Source organism: Micrasema longulum, unplaced genomic scaffold (assembly GCF_059751315.1).
Source record: "Micrasema longulum isolate JH-2025_06_02 unplaced genomic scaffold, ASM5975131v1 h1tg001364l, whole genome shotgun sequence".
NCBI lineage: Eukaryota > Metazoa > Arthropoda > Insecta > Trichoptera > Brachycentridae > Micrasema > Micrasema longulum.
In genome coordinates, this window is record NW_028278550.1 from 76159 (window position 1) to 96292 (window position 20134).

General features: G+C 30.4%; 1 protein-coding gene and 2 long non-coding RNA genes across 3 annotated transcripts in view; 1 reads left to right on the forward strand and 2 right to left on the reverse strand.

Moving 5' to 3' along the window:
* Positions 1-18831, reverse strand: part of LOC148275674 (leucine-rich melanocyte differentiation-associated protein-like) — a 52971-nt gene extending 34140 nt beyond the window's left edge. Inside the window, exon 1 of the mRNA XM_088235364.1 lies at positions 18402-18831. Coding sequence (XP_088091490.1) covers positions 18402-18455 — 54 coding nt within the window. The 5' untranslated portion in view covers positions 18456-18831. The remainder of the gene's footprint in view (positions 1-18401) is intronic.
* On the forward strand, positions 608-3440 carry LOC148275675 (uncharacterized). The gene is made up of 4 exons (XR_015823962.1): positions 608-859; positions 986-1030; positions 1448-1501; positions 1605-3440. It is a non-coding gene; the product is annotated as an uncharacterized LOC148275675 (long non-coding RNA).
* On the reverse strand, positions 3775-4674 carry LOC148275676 (uncharacterized). The gene is made up of 2 exons (XR_015823963.1): positions 4416-4674; positions 3775-4086 (listed from the first exon to the last, which is right to left on the reverse strand). It is a non-coding gene; the product is annotated as an uncharacterized LOC148275676 (long non-coding RNA).
* Positions 18832-20134: the final 1303 nt, after the last annotated feature.

Genomic DNA, 20134 nt, shown 5'->3' on the forward strand with positions numbered 1-20134 from the left:
TACAGGGTGTTCTTTAAACCCTGTCACATCCGAAACCACGATGATCAGTATGAGCAAGAAGACATATTGGCACATTAAAATATTTTTTTAGAACGAATAAAATTTAAAAAAAAAAATATCAAAAAAGCAAATGGTTGCTTACCTCTGCAGGGGAGAAACGAGAAGGGGGAAGGGGGGAGTCTGATACTGCGCCGCGCTCCCCTCACTTCTCCCCTGCAGAAGTAAGCAACCATTTGTTTTTTTTAATATTTTATTTTTAAAATTTTTCTTTGTTCTTAATATTTTAAAAATTATGCTAATATGTCTTCTTGCCCATACTAATCATCGTGGTTTCGGATGTGACAGGGTTTAAAGAACACCCTGTATATGTGTGTGTATTCTCGTAAATACCATAAAAGATAAAATGAATGTTCTCATATTGTTCTATAATAATAATATAAGGGCGAGTTCTTAGTATGGAAAAATAAATTAGTAAAAAAGAAAGGTAAAAAAAGAAATTCAGAATCAAATTGCACATTTATCTAGGACATACCAGCACTCGGTAGGTACTATGTACAAAGTGTACACTAAACAGCCATATAATTATTACAATGTCGCGAACGCAGCCAACTTCATTGTGATGGTTTGACGTTTTGCTTAGCCGGCCTGTATCTATAAGATATCTGTAGTCTGTGGCTCAGACTAATAATATTTTCTATCAATCAGAATTACTTTATTATAGAAATGAAAGACGAGTGATACTTTAATCCATAAATTTGGAATATTTAGTGACCGATTTTATCATAACAATGCCGAAAAAACCAACGAAAAAACCAAACGAAAACTAAATCAATCCCAATTTCCAAAGGAGAAATGCAATGTAAGTTGGATTTGATTAATTTATTAGTATTAAAATGAAGAATACAAAGGACAGACATTTGATTTACATAAATCATTGTATCACCATTACAAATAAATGTAACAGTTTATTATTTGCTTATTTTAGGATTCAAAAAAGCTCAAATTAACTAAGGCCTGTGGAGAATACACTGTAAGTTATTGTCTTATTTACTTAGATAAATAAAATTCCTACAACATTTTACAAAACAATACTAAATGTACAAATAAGTTTGAATTTGGTAATGTATCCCTAAATAAAACACGTTTATTGGATTTTTATTTTACTTTATTTGTTTAAAAAGACCAGAGTTTATATTGTGACGCATTCCGTCGTTTGAAAATGTCCTAACAAGACGAAACGCGTCACAGTATACGCTCTTATATATTTAAAAAAATAAAGTACAATAATTAATTAAGTAATAAAGTACAAAGAATTCTACCAATTGTCTGCATTCACAATAAAAAAGTACAAATAATAATTATTATAACCCTTATTTTCTAAATATTGACTATCAATAAGTAGGGTTATATTTGCCTTTTGGGTAATATGCAAATTGAAATGTTTTAGGGTGTTCCAGCGAAATATCTTTCAACTGATATTCTAGAAGATGACGGTTGTCAGGTTAGTATTCATATCGAAGTAGGAATATTTTAAGTATTTACATTAAAATAGCTAATGAGATCTAAATTGGATTATGATTATTAATTAATCTGTATTATTTCAGGCGCAACAGCTAGTTCCAGAACTGCTAGCACAGCCATTACACCCCTTTAAGTTGGAAGGCAGGAGAGTTGTGGACATCCAGGAATTTTTCACTAAAATCCAGGAAATATTTTCTCATTCTTCCATGTTTGATTGCAAAGGAACGAATATGGTGATTGTGGATGAAAAGTTGCATGGCTTTAATTCTATATTAAATTTAAAATGTAATATGTGTGGATTATGTTTTTCTGTAAATTGTTGCAAGGACAGATCGAATGAAATGAGTTTAAATGAATCGTTTGTGTCTGGAATATCGAGTATCGGTTCTGGATATAGTGGTTTGCAAGAGTTGACTGCTGCTGTTGGAATTCCTTGCATGAGTAAATAGAAGTATTTGAAGATCAATAAGAAAGTGTGTGAATGGTGGGATACTGCGAAACTAAAAGTTATGGAGGAGGCAACGAAAGAAGAGGGACAACTGCCTACTGCGAATGGTGAAATTGATGAAAATGGTATACCAATGATAACTGTTGTGGCTGACGGGTGTTGGTCTAAGAGATCATACAAAACCAACTACTCGTCTAACTCGGGCGCAGCTTCTATAGTAGGGTTTCGTACGGGGAAAGTTCTATATATGGGTGTTTATAATAAATACTGTGTGATTTGTGCCAGAGCAACTAATAAGAATATTGAGGCACCAAAACATGAATGTTTTAAAAATTACTCAGGATCTTCAAGTGGTATGGAATCGGCGATCATTCTGAAAGAAATTTGATAGAAAGAAGAACGGTTTTACAATCAGATAGTGGGGAATGGTTAGAAAAGTGTAGAAATTTACTCACTGCGTCATGGTTTGGTAAAGTTTGTAAAAGAAGAATAGGAATTAGTTGTTCAGGGTTAGTTAAAAGTATGCCATATAGTAAATCGCTAAGTAATATTTTTTCTATTAAATATGGTCAGGATTATGAACTGACCGCATTAAACCAATTAAGCCTTCAAGAAAATATCAAATTTCAGAAGTGTGGGCTGTTTATTGATAGTGAATATTGTTTTCTAGGCGCCACACCAGATAACATTAGTACGGATCATGGCGGTATCATTATAGAAATAAAATGTCCATCGTCTGCTTCTAATATGACTATGACTGTTGAAACCGCCATCGACAGTGGTAAAATTAAGTTTTGGAAAAGAAATAGAAACCATACCGAGTATTATGTAAATCAGAATCACGATTGGTATTACCAAGTTCAAGGACAGTTGCATATTACTAAAAAAAATATATGTCTTTTTGGAGTGTGGACCGGAGCCCAACATAAAATTAAAATCTTTTTATTTAAACTGTTTGCTTCCAGAGCTTGTTGACCCCCGAGTTACACGATCCATGCCTATCAGAGATCCACCAAATGTTCTCGAGGCTATCGAAAACAAAAAAGTTGCCCCCAATAAAGTCATAAATTGTTAAAAAAAGCTGTTTAACGAAAACATCCCATCAACCAGTAAAAGTTAAATTATACTCACCAGTTTCAGAAAAATATTTACCTAAATCAGCTTAGAAATTCCGCCCTCTTTCAACTATGATGGTTTTTTTTTTTTAAATTTATGTAGATGTTGCTTTTATTATTTTTTTAATTTCTGTTTCCAGATACACAACTTTGATTGAACCTGTCCCCCCTAAATCAAGACCATTGTAACATGAAATATATTCTTAGTTCTTTTTCACAATGTATTTTTCATAAAATAACTAGCGATCTATTGTTATCAAAAATATTGGGATTCTTTACTGGTTCTTCCCAATAATATATATTTTTGAACCATTTGCACTTTAGTATTTTTTCAATAAAAATGAAATTTTCCTCCACAATTTGTTTATTTTTACTTACAAGCGGTCCCACGATCAATTCCTGGCAGGGTTAAGTGAAATATTTTTTTTATGTGTTTTTACGTTGCAATATTTAATTCTCCTTGGACTGGCACGGGACTGCAGGATTGATCATCTTACCTTCATGTTATATATTATTAAATACGCTGTATTTTGTTTTCAAATGCAATGCCTTATGCACCAATAGGTGATAGGGATGATGATCTATCCAAAATTCTATTTACTTCGAAAAGGTTTAAAACACTTGTATATATTTTTAAAATATTTTACGTCACTCTCACATAGGTGTAAAAATAGAAATAAAACTATTATGTAAGTAATTTAGCATATTTATATTTTCTCAATGCATATTAAAATAATCGCTTACAGTATTTTGTCAATACAAGGTTTCCACTATATGCACAAAACTCTTAAAATGCTTGAATTACCGTTTTAGTTTTTTTCATGTAAGATTATGTAGACATCCTTTTAGTATTTTCTGAGTGGAATACATGCTTTACTATATAGAACTTGATACACAACTCTTAGATAGGTGATTAAATGTGCTTTTATAGGTTTTTAGTGTAAAAGTTGGTAGGCACCCTTTTGACTTTATTCTTTTGCATTATTCTTTTGTCTGTTGCACCTGGAATGAAATGTATTTATAAATTTTACGTAGATTAAATGCAATGCTTACCTTAATTGATAGTTATCATGGTTTTGAACTTAAATAGTAACTAAGAAAATAAAATCAATTAAAATAATATACACAATACATTCTTAACCTATAAAAATATTTTTAGGTATTTGGCCGAGTCTTTTCTCATTATATGTTGTTAATTTTTTAGAATTTATCTACCATATTTTTCCAATTTTATTACGAAATACATGATCAAGTGCAAATTCAAAAAAACTTATCAGTTTAAAGGAAAAATATTATAAAATGTCATACTGTCAAAAAATGTTTTTACTTACGTAATTTGATGAGATCAAATAATTTTTCTCTTGAAAACAATATTATGAAGTGCATTATTTTTTTGGCATTCACTTTAGTGACATGGTGCATTTTCATTAAAACATAACAGTGTTATCTGTCAACTTCGAAAATACAAATATCCATAATTACCCAGAAGCCAGAAATCAACATATGTCACAGATTATCCGATAGTTGTACAATTCTACATTATCTCTGCAGTACGCTAGTCAGGAGTGCTATTTATAGATTTTACCTATTAAATAGTCACGCAAAAACTCTATCTATCTCTGTCTTTCTCATTTTGTCAAACAAAGTATGAAGAGTACGTAAAAATTGACGAACATACAATGTAACAGGATATTTTTTTTGATTGCTTTGTCTTGAAGCGGTATATTTTACGCATTCGGCGGCAAACCGTACGATTCAACTTACCGACTACAGCCTTAACGGGATTTTTTAAAAGAAAAAATAATATTTGCGTTCTTAAGATTTAAAAAATAATAATTTGAATTTCAGAACCATTATTTTAGCAGCAAAAACCCGTGTTAGAAAATGTGAAATAAGTTGTAGTAGAGGGGGTTTGAATCTCGGATCTCCAGATCTGGAGTCTGCGATACTAGCCATGGGACCACGGCCTAGCTTCAATCGGAAGGCATAGCTTCACCATAACGTCATAGATGAAGATAAATTTTCCCCAGTGATTACAAAGGTACACTTACGACGATCTATCTTTAAGTTTTTGGTATTTTCGGCCCCATTTTCGAGTCTAGGCATTTACATGGCTTGAAATCATCTGTCGTGTGACGGGTGCGGTAGCCGGGGACATTTAATGATAACTCCGACAAAAGAGCCGGACTAACAAGGCGCCCACTGAGTAACTCATGAAGCACCCCCATGTCCAACAGTTTGTACATCATTTTGGGAAAAGTACATAAATTATATTGTTATGGTATTTGTTACAATCAATATAGTGATAAGTTTCCGCAAACCAAGTTTCGTGAAATTTTCATTGAAAATAAACGTAAAAATGTCATTTTTCAATAAAAAAATATAAAAGCACCATCTATAAATAATTAATTTCATATTTTAGTTCAGAATCACCTTAACAAGTTATTTAACCGAAGACCTCGTTTTTATTATATGTGCCGAGGTTATTCATTATGCGCAGATAAGTTAATAAGGTAAAGGCACCAGTGATGGACAGTTTTAGAAAATGTTTTTAGACTTCATAACCCTACGATCCATTTTTAACAAAATGAAATCAGACGATGTGAAATAATGATAGTACGGTATGTTGGAAATCTTTTTTTAATAATAAAATTAATAGCGGGTTACAGGTTTAAATAAAAAAATAGAAAAACCATAGTTACTTCTAATCATCAGTGATGGACAGACAAAATCTAATTATGGACACCCATTAATGGACAACGTCCAGTAATGGACGTCCAGCATTGGACGTATGAGTAACAAAATCTCTTTAGGTCATATAGATATTAGGTAAATATTTTTCCATCTTCATTACTTTAAAAAAAACCTCTTTTATTTTGCTGTACAGGATCATTTATCCTTTCCACAATGTCTTCTATTTTGTACCAAATCTTATCGGTTTTTTCCGACCATCTGAAGGTGTTTCCAATAGATAACGTCATTGTACTAATTTCAAACAAAGAAAAAAGTTTGTTTTCAATTATTCCTGGGTTATTTATTTGTGGTAGACCATATTTTAACGCCGCTGCCCCTACTGCTTCCCCCCTGTTCACTGCATCTACGGCACGTCCCATTTGTTTTGGCGTATATATTTTTTTGGGTGCCATGGCTAGAAAAGAAAACACAAAATATACCTTTATTTAAGATCCACTTATGGACAACCAGTATTGGACACCCATGTCCATGACTAAATTGCGTACACTTATCAGTAGCACAAACATAATGTACAACAAAGACGGCACGACAGACTTAAATTGAAGGTAACTGCGATAAAAACACAGATAAACTATTTGACTCAATTTATGGACATTTTGTCCATCACTGGTCTAAGATGAAAATCGGTAGTCAGTTATGAACATTCAAATTTGACAAAATATACAAGTAGCTAGGTATGAATTTAGATTAATTTCGTATCTACGGTATGTCTAGAAAACGTATTATTTAATATTTCAATAAGTAATTACTAAAATTTCTACCAACTAATTACAAAATAGTTACTCACCTCACTAATTATTTCTGCAAGAAATTATGAATTTCGCTAACGCCGTTCGATTGGTGCCTTTAAATGCTAGCTATTTTTTAACGTAATAGCCGATTGTCGCGATATGCATCCCGGTTGATAGATAAATATCTATAGTTTATGATTCATTTTTGCCAGTATAAAAATATGTTGAATATTTCTTATTTTAAAGGATTTAATAAACTTTTGTCCATAACTAAGGTGCAGTCCATTACTGATGCCATTACCTTATTTGTTTTTGTAAACCTGTTTAAGATAACCGTTTAGTAATCATTTATTTAAACGTTATAATTAAAATAGTATAAATGCACAAAATATCAAAATCAATTAATTGGTATTTTTATCAATTTTGATGACTTCGTTAGAATGATATCAAGTGGGTTAGTAGTTAAAATATCTTAAAGATAAACCTAAATAATATATCAACAATATTTTGAGTTTGTCCAAATTTTTGTAGACAAGGACTGGATTCAATTCCCTGGGGATCTGTTTATATTAACATTTTACAACAGAGATGAAGAACATTCAAGAGAAGGTAATATAGAAGTCTAGGCATCTACAGGGCTTATCTCCAGGGAGTTGAATCCAGTCCTTGTCTACAAAAATTTGGACAAACTCAAAATATTTTTGATAAATTACCTGGTCCATAAAGAAGTATAGAAATTGAAAAAATAATATTTTCAGTCGTTGCCTAGTATTTAGGTGAAATAATTCAATTAGATGAATCTTACCCTCATAAATAAAGGTTTTAGCTCTTAAACTTTACAAACATCAACAGATGAAAGAACTGAAGGAATATAGAATGGTGAATGTTACACAGTGTGTAAAGTGGCCACTTAAACCAGCCATTGACAGGTCATAAGCCCTGTAGATGCCTAGACTTCTATATTACCTTATCTTGAATGTTCTTCATCTCTGTTGTAAAATGTTGATATAAACAGCTCCCCAGGGAGTCGAATCCAGTCCTTGTCTATAAAAATTTGGGCAAACTCAAAATATTGTTGATAAATTACCTGGTCCATGAAGAAGTATAAAAATTGAAAAAATAATATTTTCAGGCATTGCCTAGTATGTAGGTGAAATAATTCAATTAGATGAATCTCACCCGCATAAATAAAGGTTTCAGCTCTTTAACTTCACAAACATCAACAGATGAAAGAATTGAAGGAATATAGATGTTCAAATATAGGCAGAATGGTGAATGTTACACAGTGTGTAAAGTGGCCACTTAAACCAGCCATTGACAGGTCATAAGCCCTGAAGATGCCTAGACTTCTATAGTACCTTCTCTTGAATGTTCTTCATCTCTGTTGTAAAATGTTAAATAATATATTATCATATATTTGTTCTTTTCAAATTAAAAAATATAATAATGTTAGTAAATATTAGTATTTAACCACTTACCGACTTTTTACGTCTACTGGTTTCGAGACGTACCCGCCGCTTCGTCAGGACATTCACTACACAACATGCAAATACGAAAATACACTATCACCTATAACGTCACCGTAGTATATTTAGTTTTTACAAAAAAATACATAAATTACATACAGAGTTAAAGGGGATGCAAACACCACCATGTCTGAACATGCACTAAAATTAGGTTAATAATATTTAGCGACATGTCGCAGAATTTGTGGGGGAGGGGTAAGGAAGATGAGGGGCTAAGTGGTTGAACGTAATTCGATTGGTTAATTTTAAAATAAAAAAGTGAGCTCTCTTAATAAGATATTTGATTATTTATTAGGGAAATATTATTTTTTAACGCTTTTTTAATGTGGAACACTTCCACGTTGCTTAATTTAAGTCCTTTTTTATTATTTGATTGTAATTTTTTTTACATTTGACCAGTAGACATAAAAAGTCGGTAAGTAGTTAACTACTTATATTAACTATTTTACTAACATTAATTAAAATATTTGACCACAAAGTTAATGCTATGAACAAAAAAAAAATACGTAAGTTTAACAACATATCTGATTCCTAGTATTACAAAGAAAACGTATTTTTCTTACACTAATATTTGTGATTTTTGTAAATATTGCTATTTAAAACATGATAGTTAATGATTTTAATAAAAAATCAAATAAAATTATTTGGTTACGAATTATTATTTCGTTTTATTTGACCACTTCGTTTAAATAAAAAAAACATTTATAAAGAAAGTAGTTTCATGAAAAGATAATTATAAACAAGGAAAAAAACAACAGAAAAAAAAAAATATTTAAGAACAAAATGAGTTGATAAATAAGTAATTAATTTTATTGAAGAAATCAAATTACGTTTCTTTTGAATACGGTTTAAAATATTGTGAAATGCATAATGAAGTGATTGTAAGAACTTATTATCAGGACTGATCATTTGGCAATTCAATAAATCCTAATAGGGTAGCATAAAAAATATTTTTATCTGATTAATTGCTCGGGGAAGGACCTACCCTACTATATATTTACAACGCATCATTTTGGTGTAAATGTCCGTTTGTTAAATTCTTGTCGTCTTATGGTTAAATGGAAGTGTCCTCTGTGATAAAGCGTTACCAACCGCAATCCTAAAACCGGATAATTATGTTCTGTGTACCATATTCACGTATCTCTTATTGGGTGCTATCGTGAGGTTCCATAATGGTTCTAATAAAGTACAGCATTAGGTACAACATGCTTTAGGAGACGCGTTCGGTATTCGGCATCCTTAGTAAGAAACCTGGAGAAATGTTATAATATATATTGAAGTCTCTAATTACATAGGGGACTTCCAACTGTGTTCCCTATATAGAGGTTAGGCACGAAACCTTCTAAACACAAAATTCCTGTATCTCATACAGTATTTTCTCTCTTAAAATCGTAACATTTTTATTAAATAACTAGCAGACCCGACAGACGTTATCCTGCTCGAACTTCAGCTTGCCTGCTATAAGCTGGTTGAACAAATATTTTTTCGTAAATAAGGACGCACGTTATTTGTTTTGGACTTTTTTAAGCTATTTATATGTAAATATAATAAGGGTTAGTTTTTCGTTTTATCTCCTCATATGATTGGTTAAAAGTCCTCGTCGTACTCAAATCAAAATTGTGCAAAAATCACCGCTCTATTACCATAATCCAGGGAGAAAATACGGGAATACGGGTTAATGAAGAAAAGACAGACCGCGTTTTACTTTAAGCATTCTAAAATTTTGACACCAAACTCATGCTCAACGCGAATTGAGTCATTCTTTAACCGCCAGCCTTTTGATGTAACCTTGACATTCAATTCGAAACCAAAAGAAAAAACTAATTTGACTAGAATTTGTCTTGAGGTAGTAATTATATATATTTTTTTGTCCTACCTTTAATTTTATTTGGTTGCATTTTATTTCATTTGTACATGTATTTAGTATAATAAAATGTGTTCACCATAGTTGGAATGGACTATATAAGTCCGTCAATAAATAAATAAATAAATTAAATAATAATAAAAGAAAAAGTAATGTGTCGTGAAAGCGTGAAAAAACTGTCAGAATCGAAGGAAAAAGGCTTTTCATTGATATATAGGTACCTAGGTACTTGCTTATGATTGAATTCCAAAAGGAAACTTTTTAATATTTAAATATTGAATTTAATCAGGTACCTAGGTACCTTGTTTATGGTTGAATTCCAAAACATAAAATAATTCGTTTTCAAATATGGAATTCTTTTTGCAAATGTAAATCTCTGCGCAACTTACTAACAGTGGTGCATTCTGTGTAAGAATCCGTTTTTCAAAAACGTATCAAATGTCGATTGAAATTATTTAACCATTTCTTAAAATTGATTAAAAATAAGTTACTCTGTAGAAATTAAGAAATTGTAAGGAAATTAATAAATTCAGTATTGGTGTTTGTAAACGTTAAAATACTAACTTCTTTTAAATACAAAAAACAACATCCTCCTAATTTTTTGAAATGTGCATTTTTGTCGAATGCAACTCTGGAAGTTCGATGAAAAACACATTTTCGCTCCTAAATTTTTCTGATGAACGTATTGAAGATATTATTTGCAAACCTAAGTCACGTGAATTGGATTATTTTGCGAAAAATTGCATGTAAATCGGCCAGTTAGTTATCAAGTCTATAAAGGACAAACTTTCATACATTCATATACGAGTGTCAAATGAAGGGTACACGGCAAAACGAGCTCTTGGCATTTTCATTGATTTTCGAGATATTAATAGAATTTCAAAAAACTTATAAATGGGTCTCTTTGTCTTTATATTTATTTTTTATTTATTTATTAATTACATTAAACATACATTTGTTAAGGACAGAGACACAGTTTATAGCGACACAATCAGGAACATATAACTTTTTTTTAAAAATATGAGATCGCGGTTTAATGAGCTTGTTTTTCTGTGTTCAAGAATGGAGTTTTTTTTAGTTGAAAGTAGAAGTTATGAGTTTATTTTTTTCAGTGCTTGTATGTAAAAATGTATTTTACGCTAAATACAAACCTACTTAATTAAATATAAAAAACCAGTACCTACTTCGAAAACCAGGTTTTTAATTTTCTTTTTGCTATCCTGATTATTTGTTAATGAGCCCGTTTTGCTGTGTGCCCTTCAAATATCAACCACACGAAAACAGTTTAAAATTGTCCCTAAAATTTAAAAAAAACGGATTTTACCGATTTATCTCACATATTTAGAAATAGGTAAAAAACTTTTTTATAGTCCTTAAAATATAGCTTGATTTAAATGACAGCTGCCAAACTAATGTTAATTGTGATGGGAAATTACTGATCACTGATCATGTACCGATCAAATCGATTTAATCAGTTTTTTCATGCAAACATGAAACTCTGTTTCTAAAAATTGATATAAAAACGCAAAAACAAGCCTATTATAGTGTGTTTAAGACAATTATTCACCAAAAAGTAAGGCATTTATACTTTTTTCACGAACAACATCAAATGCATTATTTTTATATATTTATTTACATTGATCAATTTGTCACATCTCTAACGTTTTTGCAAAATGATGTAACCTTGTAAGAACGTCGTTAATAATTTGGTTAGTTTTAGTTTTTTTTAGTTTCAAAGCTGATTTTATAAATTTTTGTTGATTTATATGTCAAGCATTGTATTAAAAAAATAAATTAACATGCCAGATACGAATGAATTTTCGTGTGTCAATATAAATCACTCCTCAGAAGTTACTGCTAAATTATGTCGTCACTTTTGCTGACAACTGTCATTCTAATCAAGCTATATTTTAAGGACTATAGTAGTTATACTTCTTTTTATTCTGTGTCCAGGTGGATGAAGAATACGTTCGCCTTAGTAGGCATCTTCAAGACTGGCAAGTTGAAAATGTTATAAACAATCACAACTTGTCAACGTAAAAGCAAATACAGTTTCTTGTAGAGCAGAAAATTTCCTTTCGAATGACGTATAACCTTTACCGTTTTTTATCTTTGGTGCTCATTTTTAAATTTAGAAAAAAGGGGGCACAACTTAAGTTTACACCTAATAGTTACGTAAACACCGGATGTTGAGAAGGAACTGAAATGGAAGGGGAAGTCGAACTCGAATTTACGTTGGGGTATTATAGCCCTTGACCACAGGTGGTATAAAGTTACTCTGGGTTCTATGCTGTTCCGTGGGCATACAGAAATCGATATGGCGTGGGTGTGGTGTAAAATCGTAGACGGGAATTGAAAATGCTGTAGGGACAAGGGGTAATTGTGAAAAGAAATGAAAAAAAAACTTGAACAAAGTTTTGAGTTTGTCCTAATTTTTGTAGACAATGACTGGATTCAACCACCCACGGGGCTGTAAATATTAACATAATATAACAGAGATGAAGAACATTTTAGAGAAGGGAATATCGAAGTCTAGGCATCTACAGGGCTTATGATCTGTCATTGGGTGGTTTAAGTGGCCACTTTAAACACTGTGTAACGTTCACCATTCTGCCTATTTTTGAAAATTTATTCTTTCAATTCTTCCGTCTGTTGGCGTTTGTGAAGTAAAAGAGCTGAGACCTTTATTGGTGCGGGTGAGATTCATGTTATTGAATTATTTCACCTACATACTAGGCAACGCCTGAAAATATTTTTTAATTTATATACTTCTTCTTGGACCAGGTGGAATTAAGTTTTATTTATTCAATAAATTACAATGAGCTTCCATCAAGAATTTTCACTGACAAACTTAAATATTACAACATGTTAACATATTACAACAGAGATGAAAAACATTTAAGAGAAGGTAATAAAGAAGTCTAGGCATCTACAGGGATTATGACCTGTTCCATGACCAATTCAATTAAATGAATCTCACCCGCATAGATAAAGGTTTCAGCTCTTTAACTTCACAAACGTCAACAAACAGAAGAATTGAAGGAATATAGATAGAGACATCTATATTACATTCACATATTACAACAGAGATGAAAAACATTTAAGAGAAGGTAATATAGAAGTCCAGGCATCTACAGGGCTTATGACCTGTCAATGGCTGGTTTAAGTGGCCACTTTACACACCGTGTAACATTCACCATTCTGCCTATATTTGAACATCTATATTCCTTCAATTCTTTCATCTGTTGATGTTTGTGAAGTTAAAGAGCTGAAACCTTTATTTATGCAGGTGAGATTCAACGAATTGAATTATTTCACCTACATACTAGGCTACGCCTGAAAATATTATTTTTTCAATTTCTATACTTCTTCATGGACCAGGTAATTTATCAACAATATTTTGAGTTTGTCCAAATTTTTGTAGACAAGGACTGGATTCAACTCCCTGGGGAGCTGTTCATATCAACATATTACAACAGAGATGAAGAAAATTCAACAAGAACAGGAATATGGGCAGAATGGTGAATATTACACAGTGTGTAAAGTGGGAAGTCATGGACCAGGTGGACCAGGCCCTGTAGATGCCTAGACTTCTATATTTCCTTCTCTTAAATGTTCTTCATCTATTTTGTAATATGTTCAGTCTCAAAACATTTTTTATTGTTTATTAAGAAACTTCGCCGTACAATTTAACTAATGCTCAATTTTTACCGCACGTAATAAAATATTTATTATGACGCATATTCCGTAGCACTTGATTTCCGAGTTTGGATCCGATAATACAAATTTTAATTTAATTTTACTCCTAAGAAACATAAAATGTTATTGCAACATTGAACTCGAAGAAACTACCGATGTTACTTGCATTGATAAAAGAAGGGTCAGTGCTGTGATAAACTGTGTATGTTTAATCTATCGATACATTTAAAAACAAATTGTATTTTTTTTATTTTTCTTCCTTTTTTTTTGGTTTTTTTTACGGCTCTTGGCAATTGTTGAACACAGTGCGATGTATGCAAACTTGATTTTACGCGCCTTCTCGTTTATTAAAATTCTATAAATACAAGTATGTTGGTATTTAATATAAGACTTTCTACAACATATTCACAATTTAATGACTTAATTTAATAGTTACAAGTTATTCATGCAAAAACGTGTTAAGCCCCACCAACTTATTTTTTTTTTTTTTCTGTAGATATGAATTGAAATTCTCGATTTACTTTACTTTGTTTAATTTATTTTTTATCTTGTTTTGATTACATTTATGAGCACACACTATTTATATATGTGTCTATTATTTTTTTTTCTTATATTTAAAATATATTTAAGTATATTACTATTTTTTAATCTTAATTGTATTATTTTACTCTATTTTCTTACTTAAAAAAAAATAAAATATACGTATACAGTATTATGTCTGTACTCTTCTTATTTGATTATCAATTAAAACTAATGTCTGGGCACCCGATGACAAACTATTATTGAATAGTTTATCGGGACAAAATATATCTTAATACTTTGTTTTCTTTATAATGTATTAATATTGTAATAATATGTATATTTTATTGAATAAAGACTCTATAAAACAAAAAACCTCAAACTGAGATAACGAATGCTTAACATCAGACGTATTTTTCAAAAACTTGATTGATTATTTAGCTTGGCTGTTGAGTTTAATTTATAAAGTACTGAATAGAACAAAAAAGGTTATACAACTTTCACATTTATTAATTTAAAAAATAATTTTAACAAAAAAGTGGGATAAGACATTTTTAAAGAACACTTAAAAAACTATAACTTTTGTAATAACAGTAATTCAAAAATGTTTTTGACAACGTTACTTCCCAAAAAATGTAAATCTATATTTTTTCGGCCTCATGGTGCAATGGTAATCGCGTTTGCCTACCATACAAGAGGTCTCGGGTTCGATTCCCGACATGGTTGATATAAAATATTTATTTAAAAGGATGTTTTCACACTAGAAGATTTCATAGTGTCTGGACTGGTACCTGAAGCGTAAAACTGATTATTTTAGATTTAGATTTATTTATTTATGACAATATATAAGGTTTTTTTTAATTTACATGTTTTATTTGTACGAAATATTCCCAACCAGCAAAAGTTTTGGTATGAGGGGATATTATATATAATAACACAAAAGTTTTAATAAAAAGTTGATAAAAAAACATCACAAATCACTCGTAATACAGGCTGTAAGAATTGTTTTATTTAGATGTTTTTTAAGTAACACCTACATGTAACAAAAATGATCAAGATACGCTGCGATTGGTGTAACCATGTAGTGCCCTATGCACCATTATGTGCGGAAAGGGAATTATGATGATATATTTTAATTTTTTTAATGTAAAATTATCAATTGAAAATATTTTATTATGATCGAAAATTTGAATAAAAAAAATATTCAATCGAAATTAAAGCTTCATGTTCTAAACCAGACGTTAATAATACCTCTGGGTTTACTTGCAAGATGAATCCTCAAATTATAAAAAACTGCCTTTTGTAATAAGGAAAACTTGTCGGCAATTATGGCAAAGAAAGCGTTTGCGGGGTTATTTTTGAAATATTGTTGTAATGAAACAGGTTGTACCTAGTTAGGCAGACTAGACACGATCCAGAGAAATCTAAATCTAAGTGTTTATGTAGTAGGTATATAAAGTAATTGTTATTTTTGTTAATAAATCATGATTATTATTATTATAATTAATGTTACCTATATATTGATCTTAATTCGCAGCAATACGTTAAGCATCTTAAAGCAGTTTACATTGTTTTAAGTTCCGTTGTATGGTTTTTGGTTACCGTATCGAGGTATTTTAGAGAATTTGTGAGTTCAAATTCATCAAACTATTTTTTCAAAGTAAGAAGATCACTTTTAGACATTGAGATATAATTATTAATATTTTTTCAAAAAATATATATTTTTTAAATTTTTTTATTTAAACATTATCACATAACATGTATTTTGTGTAACATTTTGCCCAGCTGACAAGGGTACATACCGTGGTTCCAAGCTAGGCAATTACATTTTAATACATAATAATAATTTACAAGTTAAAAGAAGGAACTGACAAATAAAATATAAACTTGCCAATGTGAGTACCATATTGATCCAGAAAACGTATTATTTATAAAGTATTATTGTAGCATTATTTTTGTTTTTCATTATTATCTAGCTAAATACTAGCCACTTTATGTTTATGTTAAATTATTCTTAATTTTACTTTGTTATATTTATATTTAGAATACACTTTATGTTGTTATATTTTATTTGTCATCTTAGATATTTTATGTTTCTCTTTTACTTTTTTGTAGTTTAAAAAAAAAAAACTTTAACTAATTTGTTTAGTTTTAATTATTCAGTTGAATTATATAGGTATATTTCATATTATATATTACACAATGATTTGTTCACTGCTGTGATGATTTCTGTAAAACTTTTTATTGTATAAGGTTCCTTGAACCGTTAATATAAAAATAAATAAATAAATACTTGGTGGTTCAAAGTATTTACGCAAAACAGCTTCCGCATGTGTATTAAATTGTTATTATAATAATTTGTGATAATATTATTTATTATTGATAGCGCAGCACAAGCACGCTAATTCTAATTAAAATGAAAACCTTATAATAATTCTTAACGAGGAAGTACAGTGTTTTGTTTATTAGTTTGTATTTGTTAATTTGAAATTGGATACAATTTTTTTTTCTTGCGCGAGGTAAAAATTAAAGCATTAAACTGTACGGCAAAGTTTCTTGAAAATGTACGAAAAAATCATAAAAAATATGAACGACGACATTGATTCATATGAACCAACCAATGATATGAGAGCTGTGCAGGATATCCGGTCGCTTACCGTAAACGATCCAATCGGGAGAACTGACAGGGAAGAACCTCTGACGTCACACGCGGATGTATTTCAGAAATACAAAACTTTAAAAAACATAGCGCAAATAATAAGATATGTATTCGAAAAAAATAGCTTAGTTTAATATTCTATTAAAAAATTATACATACATAAATGTATATAAAAAAACCACTGAACTTCGTCATTGTGATGCAACTATGGTAAATCATAAGCCCAGTAAATGCATAGACTTACAAATTAGATGCTTTATCTCTGTTGGGACGTAATACATAAAATTCGATAAAAATCAAGTCACTGAACTCAGAACTTCAGTCACATGAACTTGTGTCTTGTGTCCCAATTAATGTAAATGAATCAATGATTTGTGAATGTATAAATAAACTACTAAAAAAATAATAACTGGGATGATTGAAAAAATATGGATTTTTAAATGGCAGTACGTTACGCAGTGTGTTAAGTAGCAACATAAACCAGCCAATGACAGGCCATAAGCCCATTATATGCCTCAACTTCCATATTACCACCTTAAGAGTGTTCTATGTTAAAAATACATAAAGTGAAAAAAATTACATAAATTTCATATTTTAAGCCTATCATGTGAAAAACAGAAATCTACTTTTAATGTGTAAAGTGGCCACTTGCTTCATGAACACTTGACAAATTTACTACTATGCTCTATTTTTTGTAAATTTATTGATATAATTTTAAATTTGCTAGAACTCCACTTGTCCATGCGCTTTGTAGTTGCACGATGATTGGTTATCTAGCTTTCATATATTTTTTAAAATACCTAAATTTTGTAAATGGGGTCTAGAATTCCAATAGTTTATTCGCTTAGTAGCTGCAAGACGTGTTGTAATCATACTCCTTTTTATTATTCATAGTATTATTTTTATTTTTAAATATCATTAATACAATAAATTTATTTGTCAATTTTTAAAATGGGTAAATGGGGGCCAAATTTCTAACTGTCTATGCGCTCTATAGCTGCAAGACGTCCTGTAATCTAGCTCCTATCTGTTATAATTTTTAATTGATCTTAATCGAAAACGAGGAACTAGACTCCCAATTGTCCATGCGCTCTGTAGCTGCAAGACGTGCTGGGATATTTATTAATTGTACAGCGCCCTTGAGGTGATTTTCACAAAAATGGCGCTGTATAAATTATCCAGTTATATATATATATATTGAACAGGCAATCATAAGCCCTATAAATGCCTATATCTACATGTTACTTTTATTAAAAATTGTTTTTATTTCTGTTGTAATATTTTAAATTATTGAAGTTTTTTTCCGAAAACCCTAGTATAAAAAAAATTATAAAGTATAACGTGTTTTTTAAAAAGATCAAATAAATAAAAAAATCCTTATTTTTATTATCGAGATACTATTACTTTGATTTAAGAGGTTTAAAGTTTCGTTAGTGATATTAAAAAAAAACATATACTTATCTTCATATTTGCTCTTATATCTTGATTTAACCAAAGGATTTTAAAAATCAGTCATGCTTATAGTCCGATATGTTTTATAATATAATAACATTGTTTGCACTCACAGTATTATTGACGAAAACCAGCGGGCTGCTGAGACGATCATCTCTATAATTCATTTTGAATAAAAAGCACAAAAAATATCCAACGTCTCAAAATGTTCAATATTTGGAAAAAAACGTAAATGTTTTAGTAACTTTATCTAAACAACACTTTACCGAATTAAGGTTACGCCGGCAGTCACTATCTGTAACGAAGTGACGTTTAATTTGCTGTCTTTAAAAAAGTCTCGTGTCGGGCGATTCGGTAGTAAAAGTATCGAACTTAGATTATAATACACAGAAACCATTCAAGCAGAACTCATCACCTCAGGGAATTTCAAATAAGTGAATAGTATAAACAAAAACAACTATCTTTATGTTACACATTACAACAAAGTATTAATACATGGAAAACATAATCATGTATACTCGGACGCTAAATTAATTTGATACTAAATTGCATAAATGTTATTTAAGTCACAAAAAGACCGCTTATCTCGTCTCGTCCTTATCTTTATACGAAATATTTTCCATTAACAACTTTATAACATAATGTTAAAGTTTCGTGTAACATGTATAGATGGCGCTGATTGTTTTGTTAAAAGGTGTGTATCTTTGATAACATTTTAAGGCTTTTACGGAATATAAATCTGTTTTTACGACTCAACTTTTTCTCATCAAAGTTGTAAGCAAAAGTTACTAAAGGAAAATTTGTGAAATATTATTTATCACACCCGGAGAGGGAGTAGATTTATTTCTTGGAAGTAACGAGTTAATAAGTGTTTAGACCTTTTATGAACAGATTTTTAGAGATACATACTCGTATTTTAACTGTGTATTGCCTACTGGAATATACTGATAATATCTTATTGCGTATGCTCATGGATATTTTTTGTATGACGTAAATTTCAGTTTTAAAGATGTAAATATGTACTTTTGCCTTATCATTATTTTTAGACTGTTGTGTAATGAATAAGAAAACAATGTTTATTGTGTATGTAACATTAAAAAAGTACAACAGGGCGTGTAAAAAAAATATTTTTGACGGTAACTTTATTTCTTTGAAAAACGCAATTCTTATTTAAAGCTCTTAAATATTTAGATCTGCCGCGCAGTAATGTTTTTATTAATTTATTAATTTTTATTTATTTTATTTTACAATGCTCCCGAGAGGCATTTACAAAAATTATACAGGTAAGTACAAACATAGTGAAGAATAATTTAAAAAATAAACAAGACATTTTTTTGTATACATGTAGATACAAAAAAGTATGCTGCAATGCAAAATAAAAGGTGAAACTTTGCACAGTAAAAAAGTAAAAAAGATAAATATGGATATAAGAAAAATGTTAGAATTGAGAAGCAAATTGTAAATAACTTGTAAAGAATTTAAGCAAAATAATGGTATTAACAAACTAATGCTAAAAACAAATTGTTCCGGACGCGTAAAAGTCGAATAATTTAAAATAATGCAATAACTAGAAAGGATCCCCGGTAAATGTATAGAACTGATGGCTGGGCTCTCAATAAAGATAAAATGGTCACTTTCGAGCCTGGCCTCAGTATTACCGGGGAAAAATAGCTAGGTTAAAATGGATAAAATGTATAAAAATATATTGTATGTAAATGTCATGTTGCGCGCGTCGCGGCTGCCGACGAAATGGCCCGTACGGGCATTGAGCGCCCGTATTTACGCCACCTGCGGCCGGCGGCATGTAGCGAGTGGCGGGGAAGGATTACCCCCACCACTCCGAGGC